Source organism: Cryptomeria japonica, chromosome 9 (assembly GCF_030272615.1).
Source record: "Cryptomeria japonica chromosome 9, Sugi_1.0, whole genome shotgun sequence".
Classification (NCBI taxonomy): Eukaryota; Viridiplantae; Streptophyta; class Pinopsida; order Cupressales; family Cupressaceae; genus Cryptomeria; species Cryptomeria japonica.
Window position 1 is genome coordinate 402,988,303 of NC_081413.1, and position 13,012 is coordinate 403,001,314.

The 13,012-nt window shown below is 37.0% G+C and overlaps 1 protein-coding gene across 8 annotated transcripts in view; it reads right to left on the reverse strand.

Moving 5' to 3' along the window:
* Window positions 1–13,012, reverse strand: part of LOC131073200 (chromophore lyase CRL, chloroplastic) — a 224,489-nt gene that overhangs the window by 51,217 nt on the left and 160,260 nt on the right. For 4 of the 8 annotated variants that reach the window (XR_009112843.2, XM_058009608.2, XM_058009598.2 and 1 more), the window contains exons 6-7: window positions 12,709–12,801; window positions 2,019–2,065 (exon numbers count right to left, since the gene is read on the reverse strand). The exons of 1 other annotated variant lie outside the window; for it this stretch is intronic. Coding sequence is in view for 5 of the 7 variants with exons in the window: in XM_058009608.2 (XP_057865591.2) it covers window positions 2,019–2,065; window positions 12,709–12,801 (140 nt within the window). In the remaining 2 variants the exon portion in view is untranslated. The remainder of the gene's footprint in view (window positions 1–2,018; window positions 2,066–12,708; window positions 12,802–13,012) is intronic. 3 more of the 8 variants (XR_009112845.2, XM_058009635.2, XM_058009622.2) reach the window with 1 other exon arrangement.

Consider the following 13,012-nt stretch of genomic DNA (forward strand, 5'->3'; position numbering starts at 1 on the left):
TTGTACAAGTCTATTTCTATATTTTGGCATAATTATAAATACAAACATTTATGTATAGGTATAGGCACATACCTCATAAAACCACACTAAAAAATTTGCAAGGGAAGAGTAAGCAATCTATAAGAGTCATCTACATTTTCAATCAATAGGTCACAATATGGGTAAATACATTAACACTTGCATTACAAACCCTCCTCTATTTCCTTCATAACCTGAAGCAAAGGAGAGGGAGAACATCATTCGAGGTGATATCCACCCTTCCACAAATTATTAGCTTCCCCATGCTACTCCATCGAAGAAGCCCAACCCATCAAAAAGGATCTAGCAACAAGGGCCAACATGCATGATGGAACCTAAGGTACTAAGTGAACCATTATTGAGCTAACATACCTATATGTCCATTCAACATATATCTAATACACTCATCCATTAACACATTTATATGACAGAGAATGTAAATCAATCTAAGAAAATGCACTCATGGGTGTCAAATTTCAATCGATGATAATCAATGTTTGAAACATAAGTGTCCCAATCATCTCACTATGAGATCTAGACAATTAGTAGAATAGATAAACAACACTAGAAAAACAAGCTTGCAACTGATATTCACTTCGCAACTCCACTCAATGCTATGTGATATCGGATACAGAGGATCTTGCTTCCTTCTTATGACTTAATTGGTTGTAGGTTATCTCCCAATAAACATGAAAGGCAATCTTGAAAAAACTGAAACCTATTTAATGATTTTCACTTATGTTAGCAATACGATGCTTTGGTCTGTCTCGTTTTGGCTTTCGGAAGGAGATGCTTTTCACTCTTTTTTGGTACTAGGCTCCTCTCCTATTGAGGTGGAGGGTTGTCTTTTGAGTAGCCCTTTGGGAGGATTTTTTGGGCCTTGGTCCTTCTCCCATCCTTGTCTTTTTGAGGTGACCCTGTTTCCTATTGAGGTGGAAATGCGGAGGAGGGGAGAGGGTTGGCTTTTGCTGGCTGCTAGAAAGCATTGTATGTTGTCTATCTGCCTTTTTCCTATTCCTATTGAGGTGGTCATCTTCCATATTGAGGTGGGGAGATGGAGTGATGGGGCTTTTCGACTACTGGTGTTGTTCGTGCTGCCTGTTGAGGCTGCTGGTTTATTCTCCCAAAGGTGTCTTCTCACATGGGTCTGGGACTTTTTCATCTCAGATTCCCAACTGGTTCTGTGGCCAGGGGTCTTCTTGTTGTATCTTGGATTGGCCTTTTTGCTTCACTTTTTGGGCGCTTTGGCTTTGCTGGATGCCGGTAGTTTTCAAGGGCCCAGTCTAACTAGTTATTGTTCTTGTTTTTGGTGACTTGGAGTCTTTGTTGGAGGTTTGGGAGTCCTAGGAAATCCCTTTGCTGGTTTTGGGTACCAGTTCAAAACACAGATTCAAGGTTTGGGGAGCCTTTTAAAACCCTTTCTTTCTAGAATGGGTTTGTATGGACAAATGTTGTAATCCAGAGTTTATGTTAGTGGTTATGGGTGCCCGGATTCACCCATGGTTGCAGTTACAGGCTAAGGATGCCTCTGTGTGTTTGTTCTTGGGGCTGATCCTTTCAGTCCTAGATCTGGTAGGCTTGCTGGTTTTCTATGACTATGCTTTTTAGCAGCATCGTTTTGCATTAGTTGGAAGCTGAAGAGTCAGTTGTGCTGGTTTTTGGTTGTGGTTTTCATTGTTAATATCTTTGAGCAGCCTGCTTTGTTGGGTTCTAGATCCTGGTAAAATCTATTGGGTTTCGGGTCCCTTCAAAACCTATTGTATGGGGTTTTTGGTCCCCTTAAAACCTGTTTTCCCTTAATCAAAAACAATACGATTACAAATAATAGTAGTTATCATTCATGCTCATATGATTGCAACTTATAAATCAACCTACAAATTCCAACTTACTGATTCCAATAAGAAAAAAAACAGCATTTAAACAACTGTAACTTTCATGTCCCTTGACCAAAATTAAAAGTTCAATATGATCTGCAAAGGTCAAGGAATGAAGAATAAAACCTAGAAAGCTCTTCATGAGAAATCCAAGCACATGCAAACAGTTTCCTCTGCAAGTAAGCCCACTAAAAGTTCTATCAAAACAGTGGTTGACAAAAGTGGTAGTCTTAACTCATCAACATCTCGAACTAAAAAAGATAATCAAGTCTTTCTCTCTTTTTGCATAAGATAAAATCTCAGCAAGTTTTATGAAAAGATAACTATGATTAACTACTTGATTCTTAGAGTTTTTCCCAATTGCAAGTGGAGTTATTTATGTTTTTTTCAAATATTGCAAGGGCAATCAATTAAGTAGGATGTCATTTCAAACCTTTAATAAGTCATTCACAATTAAACATCTTGTCTCTCAACATGTCATAAAAAAAAATGTAACCCTTTATACACACATCCCTATGCCACTTTTCTAGAACCCAAAACAACAATTTAACAAACATAATAGTTTAATTTTAGATATTTGAAAAACCCTATGTTATCAAGTTCCCCACTGGGTTCTCCTAGGGTCCCTCCAAGACACCCTGAGTTCCCTATGAGTTCTACATCCTAGGATGCCTAAGAGGGACCTGTTGATGTGTATTTTACGCACATACGAACACAAAATAAAATACCAGAGTATTTTACCCTCTCTTGAACAAAATAACCTTGTATGCTAAGATCACTATAAGTTCATATGATGATTCCAAGGTTTCTGCGGTCAGTTCTTGACATGTGGGTAGCTCAATGGGTGATGTGAATTGCTATTTTCACTTGGGGACTTAAATAATTGTTCAATATGGAGACTTCTCATGAATCGGATTTGGAATAGGAATGCTAATAACTTAAGATTTTACAATTCAACTCTTGATTCTAATCTAACAAAAAAAATTTAAAAAGGGCAAAAGGAGTAGGGTATAGGAGTTCTATTCTAAAGCCTAGAATGCAAGAAAAGGGTGAATGATTCAATGGAATCCTACTAGGCAAGGTCTCACCATCAAGTCGAACAATTTGACACAAGCTTAGTGCAATCATCTAAGGTGTATGTCATAGATATTCAAATCATTACCATCAAACATCGATACCATTCAAGTCAACGCATAACAATGGACGTATAACAATTGAAGTTAAGTGCACATAAAATTCTAGTTGACCATGCAAGACACACTTACAATCAGCAAGAGGCTAGTGGTATGGACTAATGGATTCCACACAAATGCATTCAACAAATTCTTTCATTCAATCTAAAATACTTGAAAGCAAATTCTATTCTAAATTTCTAATCTAATTTGGAGGCAATGAGAACCACAAATGCACACAACACTTAAACAAAAATCACCATCAAGTCAAACAATGATTTGTATTCAAATTTGCAGCATATAACCGACAATTCTCAAAAATCTCTCTTACAAATGAGAGGCAATGGGTTTTATATAGAGCCTCAAAAGAAATGAATGGCCAAGATTCATTTAGAATCAAAGGCCAAGATCATGCCAACACAACCCTAAAATTGCCCTAATTAGGGTTTACATAAAAAATCGAGCCACAAACATATGGCCCAATAAAATAATGCCTAATCATCAAGTAGTGAATCTTATGGCCCATTAAAATAATGCCTAATCATCAAGTAGTGAGTCTTCTAGAAGATTTCGACCTGCATCTCTTTCTCTCACAGCATATTCCAGGAATCTAGCCAATACATAATCTAATTCCTACATGGAAATGTTGGGCAAAGCATCCTACTGCACATCAATCACATCCAACCCATTGGAACAAGAATCTAAAGTGTTCTCCCAATCTGGCATAAGCTTCTGCGAATTGTAGACATGAATCAACAAGGAAACCAAATCATCTATCTGACTCTTCTTCAAAGAATCCAACTGATCGAAGTACATGAACTTCATTATCTCTCAACTCTACTAAGTGTAGACCGCTGGCACCATCGACATCTATTCCCAATAACTCCTAAATAGATGTAAGGATCTTTGATTGTATCTCTTGAATTGATCCTTCCATCTCTGCACAATCCTTGCATGTGTGCTCATAAGTGGATTTCTTCATGGCTGATGAACAATACCAACCATGGAAATCATATCTATCTCCATTATGTACAACTCCTTCCTTGATCAATGTGGACATAGGAATCCTCTTCAAAACTTTGAGGCAGGGAATAGTCTTCTCTTGAATAGGCTGGAATTCACCCCAAACTCCCTCCAAGTACTGTATCCTAAATATAAGCGTCATTGTCCTATCAAATCCTTGGACAAATTGAGTAAGGAAATCATCTACCTGTTTCTTCACATCTTCAATCCATTTTCCCAATTTCGAGAGTGTACCCCTCGCTACCTCGTAATCAATATGAAGTCCACGATCAATTGCAATAGGAGAAACAAAGGCGGGATCCTCATGCCTTATCCCTGCAATATACTCCCTAAGTCTAATATTCTCTTCTTTATACTTCTCTTTCTCTTCAATTTCCCTATCCACCCTTGCATTGATTACTCAAATTGTATCATTGAGTTCCTAGAACTCTTGCTCTTTCGTAGTTCGTCCAAGGATAACCGAAGTGATCTGGCAATCCATAGGAGTAGCCTCATCCATAGTCACATCACCAATAGGGACGACCACCTGTGCAATCCTCATTCCAGTTTCATCTCTGGCTATGTGTGAAAGTATCTCAACCCTCCTAGGCTCTTTCTCTTGATTGCTCCTAGCTAGGTAGTCATCAATGGGATGTGCCTCTATCATCTTCTTACTTTTCTTCATGCTCTTCATCAACCAATCAAGAATAGCAATCATCTCCATCCCGTCATCAAGACACATCTCTCGATCAAGTTCTTTCAATGCCAAGATAACATCATCATCATCATCATCATCATTTCCCTTGTCCTTAGTCAAGTCATACACATTCTTCCCCAAGCTAACCTCCAAAAGGACAGTGGGAGACCCCAGCTGATCATCTTCATTAGGTGGTGCGGACGTGGCTATGGCATGCAATTCTTGAGTATTATCTAGTATAATCACTGTGTTGGAACATTGTTCAAATTCTCTATTCTGTTCTGGCATTTCAATCTCCTTGATTGATAAAAAACTGAGGGGAGACAAAGGAACGCTTGGCTTTTGCTTCATTTTCTTTACATCTTCAATCTTCTTCCCCTTAGCCTTAGTTTCTCCTAGTGTATTCTTCCTTCGCTTTGGAGCTTGACTCTCTTCATCTGCATGAATCCTTATATCACTAATTGTCCTTTAATCATCTTCGGAAAAAGAATCCTCTTGTTTCATCTTCTCATATGTGAAGATAGCACCCATATCTACTAATCTGTTCATTTGCTTGTCTACCCATTCTTTGGAGAAACTTATGACTTCTCTTATCAATTCGTTCAAATCTGTCACCTCCTGCTTCGACCAACTAGGCAATAGGATAGACCTCTTCATTTCATTTTCATATTGTGGATGAGTATGGTCCTTATCATCCAATATTTGATCAGGAATGAGAAAGAGTTCACACCTTCTCATGAAATCCACGAACATCCTGGACCACATTCTTCTCTTCACTACCTGCTCGTCCATCAAGTTGGCCCAATAATCTTCAATGTCCTGCTTGTGTATGAATCTATCTCCTCTGATCCTTCTGACCTTCTTGTGCAGATCAAATCTTTCTCTTTTCTTGTATGTCCCAAGGTGATAGAATGCAATCTCTCCAATCATCGCACTTGTTGCAGCAGCGGATTGGCACACTTCCAATGTTTTTCCATAGAAATAGGAAAAGTCATTCCAGTTATATGCTTCTCCTTTTGGATGAAATCATATTCCAGAAGTTGTCTCACCACTTCCAATAGGATCATTCTATCGGTAGGATACCTAGGAAGCTTGTAAGGTTTGGATTAGAATCCCTAAGTCCTTAGGTATGTGGATGTGCCATGATCCATATTGTTCAATTAATTTTTTTGCCTCTTTGGACAACCTCTTGTGGATTTTGCCTTGCAACATCTTCGTAATATACATGGTGAATACATCTTTCACCCTCCTGTAATCTTCAACTCTGTACATGCTCAACTGTGGATAGCATTCATAGCTTCTATATTGCCCTTGTCCATTCCCGACTTCACCTCTACATATCAATTCTTTGTATGTGACAAGTCATACAAGTATATACACAAGGTATGAAGTCATGGCGAATGACTTGGATCTCTCCACATTTCTCAATTGGAAATCCACATTGTCGCCGATGATTTTTGACCAACTGATCATCGTTCCTCTCAAACAATCCTGGATAAAATAGAACATCCATCCTTCATATAATGCACCTTGTGGCATCCCCATCACTCGGTTCAATAGGGATACCAAATCACTATATTCCTCCTTCAAATCTAAGCACATGAGTGTCTTGGGAGCCTTGGAATGATGAGGCCTTGGCTCAATCATCCACTCTTTGTTAACTATAGCTTTGCATGCATCCGCCTTCGCTTTGTACTTCGCCTCATACTCATCCTTTGTCATATCCTTCATGTCTGCACTGCGGGGAATTCCAAACACTTCGGCAATCACATCCTCAACTAGTTAGGCAATGGTAACCCCTTTGGGAGTCTTGATCATTCTGGAGAGAGGATTGTAATGCCTTGCGCACTCCAAGACTAACTCACTGCATGGTATGGATTGTGGAAATCCAGCAATGTGATAAATGCCACTCTTCATGATGTTTGCATAGGTAGGAGAGGGAATCTAGTTCTTTGTCCCGAACATCCTTTGCCGCATCTGCCCCATATTCAAGAAGTGCATGTTCGTATCTGTGATCTCCTCCCATCTGGATGACAATTTGGATTCTGGATAGAATCCCTCTTGGACAATTTTCAATTGCTCCTTCCGAACTCCAATCCCGGATTTCAACATGGTACCTATACGAAGCTGAAAGTCAATAACTTTGGAAAATTCATCCTGATAGCCATTTTCAGAATTAGATAAGTTCTGATTTCTAATTATTTGGTCACTTTGTAGGAATGGAAATCAGGAATTTTATCCACATTTCTCACAAATTCTGAAAATAGAATGTAAACGTGACATGAATAGGGTCAAAATCCTCATAAAATCTCTAGAAATCATCATTTTCAGACTTAACTAAGTCTGAAGACATTAGCATATTCAAAAAAATTATCAAAATTAAGGTTCAAAGGATTATATCAAATCTGGAAATGTCTTAGGAAAGGTGTCAAAAGTCTAATTTTCACTCTAAAAATGTCTTAAGACACCTTTCCAAGCTCACTAATGGCTGCCAGAAAGTCTGAAGACAACCTGCAACACTTAGAATCAGTCACTTAAACAATGTTGCAGCCATGTACAATGCAAATGCATGATGAAAACAATCTTCCAAAGGTCAAAACAATCAAATCTGGGCAAGAATGGAGGGCTAGTAAAAGAAAATCAGTTTGAATACAAGTCTGAAAAATGAAGTTTCAGACTTACCAGCACCTCAAACAATGATGATAAACCCAGAAAATGACCACAAAATGTCATAAAAATGCTCTCCAAATGGAATCGCCCAACTAAGAAGGTGGCTGGAAATGAAGTTCAATCCGAGGACAGCCTGCAACAATGGTGTCTCAAACCTGCAACATCAATGGCAACCTCTGAAAATGCACAAAATTCCTCAAAATAGTCTTCAACCAAAATCGCCTTAGTGTGGAATTGTTGGTATGTAAAAAATATGTCTTAAAATTGTGTTTCCAGCCAGCAATGGAGGTCTGATCAGCTTCAGTAATGGAGGAAAATGCAGGTCTGAAACAAATCACAGCCAACACCTAGCAATGGTGCCTCCCCAAATACAAGTGTTTCCCTTCAAAATGGAGGAAAAAACTCCACCAAACAAAATCGTCCAGCTAGGGAGAATGGTGCCACCCTTGAGAAATCACCAAACTATGAAAATCGTCCTTCAAACTTACCCCAATGGCTTTCAAAAAATATCACCCAGGTCTGTTTAGGCAGAAAATGGTCTTCAAAGCACAACTTCAGCTCCAATGGTGTCACAATGACACTTCACAAAAATCGCCCAACTGGAGAAAATCGCCTAAATCAGCCACTTAACCATCAAAATCAGGAAATGTAATAATATTATAATGCTGGCCTACCTCTTTAAACTTGTTTTCACCTTGAGTTTTCACCACACAAGCAATGTGGGATAAAACTTTTGCATTTACAGCTTGCCTGAGAAAATCGACTTGCTTCTAGAAAGTGTTTTTTAATTAATTATTATTGCAAGACATTAATTAATTGTTTTTTGATTTTTGAATAATCTCTGGTCATTGCAAAAACAATTAAACTTGGGGTCCATTTATTAAAAAGTTTCAAAATTTGATCAACTTTTGATCCCTAGGGGAAAATCGCCCCACTTTGGGATAAAAATCCAAATGAAAATTCATCACATTTGCACAAAAATATCTCCAAGGGAAAATCGCCATCCATCTAGAGTCAAAATCCAGTTTATTTTCATCAATCAAGTCTCAAAAAATCACGTTATCCAGACAAAATTTCATCAATACTTGCATTGGTGGAAATTCGTCCCCTATCAGGAACAATTATCCGCATAAAAATCTTCAAAATTTGATCATGAATAGCTCTAGTGGAAAATCGATCTACATCAGGAACATGAATTTCAAAGTCATCCGCACTCCAGGAGAAAAATGTGGGTCATCAGGAAGATTTCCCAACACTTAGTCAAAATTTACCCTCCCTGGTGGAAAATCGCCCTTCATCAAGAATTTGAATGGGGGAAAAATGAGGTCCATCGGAACTCCAGTGGAAATTCATATCCCATCAGGATTTTGAGTCAGGGAAAATCATGGGTCATCGGAAATATGGGGGGAAAGCACCTCCCATCAGAAATTTTGACATTTAGACCCTTAAAACATGGATTTTCATCAGGCATTTAATAAATTAACCACTCAAAATTTCACACATTTAATAAAACGCATTGGGACTTAGAGGCAAATTTACCAAAATTTGAGCGAGACAAAAGGAACTTCATCGGGATAAAGTGTAAATCTAACTTGAATTGCCTCCTAGGAGCAAGAAAACAACCCCTAAAGGACCTTAAAACTATCAAGCACAAAAAATATCACCGACCTAAACGTTTAAAATATGTCTATGCTCAAAAGGTCTACACTTAGACAAAAAACTAGGCTCATTACGACATCTAACATTTTACACACTTGATCCTATACCAAAACTCAAAAACCCTAATAGCAATTTGGCATGATCTCATTTCAAAACTTGAGACTTGGACATTGGAAGCTCAAAATTGCCAGACACGCTGCCCAAACCCTAAACTAACAAGACGCGGAAAGCAGGAGAGGGGGTCCCCATTTGCAACGGGGCAATGCGTGAAAAGGTCACAACAGGACACTGGGCAAATATGGGCCGAACCCAAATGTACCTTGGACGGCCCGAGGCTACATATATAGTTTTGCCTATAAGTGATAAATTTGTGAAAATGTCATGCATCATGAAGGTTTGTCACATAAGAAACTTGATTAGAATGAGCGGGTGACAAGGAATTGGGATCCAACTCATTAGTGTGTTGACTTGGACATTATTGTTGCACAACTTGCCAAAAAATATCTTTAGATGAGGCAACTTGTATAGTATATGGCCATTGGAAGTGGCATTGTAACTCATTGTGGTTCAAGTGAAACTGAACGAAATGATAGAATTTGATGCTTTTGATGAAGAGAAATATGAAGAATTATTAAGTATTGATTGTAATTTTCACTGTGTATTGACATTTGACAAATCGTTGAATTATGAATTAGTATTTTCATTTTTGCAAATTATGAGGTATTCAAATTTTTTTTTATTAGCAATTATGCGCAACACTGTTTAATATCATATAATTTTAATTTTTTTAATACATATATTATATATACATACATTCATACACACACACACACATATACATATAACAATTGGCTGTGACAATTAGAGTGTTATTTATTTGGTCAAGGATCCCATGTACCATGCATGTTGATGTACACTTGTACTTTATTCACAAGATGGTGGAGAATAGTAAGGTAATGTTACAGAAAGTTGACACTTGAGAGAATGTTGTAGACTCACTTATGAAACTAGCGAACACAAATAAGTTCTCTTGGTGAATACCATGGGCCACACATCATATGCTTGATTTATTTATGGTTCCATTTCTGTCATTGAAATATATAATATCAAGTGGAAGAATGTTAAGATAGTGTCATATTTAATTGCAATTCTAATTTATAATGTTGAATTTCTAACTTTCTTGGAAGGGGTCCTTGAATACTAAAGTAGTTGAAAGATATTTTTATTTTATTTTTATTCTCCTATTTGACTTGAAATTGTGGTTTTAATGGCATTCAAGGAGGAAGGTGGAGTATGTCAATGGTGGTTACAAATGATTAGAGTTCAATTATATCATTTTCCCATTCCTAAGCACTACGTGTGGAAGCGGAGCATTTTATTCATTATCAAGTGTGTCCCACATGTTTAGTGATCTCATATCAGAGTGTCATTTTTGGAGTAGTGTGCTCACAAAGTGGAGTGGTCAAAGAAGCTTTGAAGTTGCATTTTCTATTAATCGATGCATTGATTTATCAGTGTTGTGTTTTTTTGCCATACCATGGTTTTGGGTGATCTTGGTTTTAGAAATCCACTTGTGGTTTCCTCACAACTCTTCTCTATATATTTTATGCATTGAACAGAAGTTTTGTGGGTTATTTATAGGTATACAAGTGCTGTCAAAATGCTATCAAATTGTTAGGAGAAAATTGTTAATTATGTACTCTTGATTTAAAGATTAATAAACATTTATGCTCTTTTTGATGGTGAAGTTTTTTTCTGAAAGGGTTTCTCCACGTACATCCATTGTCATGTTTAATATGGTTTGCTGATGTATACTTCCACATTCATTTTATAGTTGATCAAATGATGGGATAATCAGTATATCAGATTTGCATAATCTATTAGCAGCATTTTGTTTGTAGTAGCTTACCATGTTGTACAGCATTAAGGAGAAGTTAACCATGGAATCAAGTCAATGGTATGCATGATTGTGCAATGTGAGGTACTTCATTTGGTGACTAAAAGAGATCTTTATACTCCTTCAGCATGTTGGTCATCTCTTGTGACTGTTGAGATAGTTGCAGTATGAGTTTGAGCAACAAGGACATTCTTGCCTTACGATCTGACCATGGGAAGGATAACTTCTTGCTGGATCTGACAAGCTGCTTGCATTGCTTGGCGCTAATGAGTAATAACTTACTGACTACTTTTGGTATGTAGTATCTATCCTCACCAACAACTGTGATAACAATTCTAAGATTTGCCCAAGTAAAATGGATATGAAATTCAAGAGATAGATACAAAGGATAAATGGTCTCTAACACAATCTAATCCAGAAACAACTGCAATAATTTACTATGGATTCTTGAAACCTGATATCATTAAGTGATCTCTTTCACACAAATATTTTTGGTCTCTAGTGCTTCAACAAAGAATTGGCAATTAAATCTAGAGGTTTTACAAAGCAGGTGTCACAGAAGCCTTGCAGCCTTTACAATGAAACGATGTTGCAAATAAATATGGTATATGAATTGATTGTCTTCTATTGGTTTCCTGTTAAATTCAGAATGTTAGACAACTTTTCAAGAGGGCTGCTTTCTTGTTAGTTTAGAAAAGCTGACGCTTTTCACATGGGTTTGGGCTTTGATTGTTAATGCAGAACTTGGGTGGTTTCCTAAGGATGCTGTGTCTTTGCTTCATGAAGCACTCAGATGTTAACGTTCCTAGTATTTTTATAGATTTTTCTTTTTTCCATATTGTTAAGCCAATGTAACTTTTCTTGTTCTCAGAACCAATATAAGATGCATTTTTTTAAAAAAAATAAAAAACAAATGGGACAATTTGTTCCTACAAAACTGAAACATTGTATAATGAAATACTTAACAAAGAAATTCCAAGGTCTTACTGTCTTAGAATCTTCTAGGAAGAAATGAATTCTACACTGGCCAAAAAGGAGGGTCTGCAAAGTAGCATGGATGATAGAGGAAAGTTTGATGTTAGACATCTCGAGAGTGAAACTTCAATTTGTTTGACTCTGGTTCTGTCAATGAGACAAAACATTTCATTTCTACAGTGACTAGAGTATCCAATTGTAATGGACTCTATCCACAAAACTCCAACAGCTGCATCTTGACCTTTATACCACAGATCTTAACAAATGCCCCTGTGCTACCAACATTTCAAAGGGAGGATAGATCATAACTTTCCATCAACAATGCATAAAAGTTTAAAAATCAACATCCCATTAAATTTTAAAACATCAATAGCATTGCATCATGAATGCAAACCGTGAGCTAGTAGAGCCATACAAAGTTATTTGCAAAACATTTGGCACAAAGAGTTTTGTAACTTCGATTATAAATTTTTACCAATTTTGTGAATTGAAAATTCAATATATTGTTGCACCTCAATTATGCAATAACAAATGATGGATATAGCAAGCAGATTCCTTTGGACAATGACAATGAAAAGCCCCAATCATGGTAAACCAAATAACAATGAGATGACTAGTCTAATAGACTCTTTTCAACAATTCATTTTTATTTCTCACAAGGCTCATAAAGAATTCAAAATAAACAAAATTGCAGTACATCTAGATTTTGAGAGACTCCATATTTCAGGTAGCACGAAATCTTACCCCTAGAATTTCATCAGACTGTGGTCTTTGACTATCTGGCCTTGCACAAAAATTTCGGTATTCTTCAATATTCTTGATTGCATATGATGCCACCTTCAAATATCACCAATGAAAATTACATTTTTTCTTCCTTAACAAATACTTAGAAACTAAGAATAACATTTAGAATTACAATTTCCTCGTAGGCCTCCCAAATTTATATTTTACACAGCATATAAAACCAAACAATATTGCTTCAAAGAAACATAACACAATAAGACTATATTGCAATATTTTATGCTCTAGGAAAAATAAGAGCAATAAG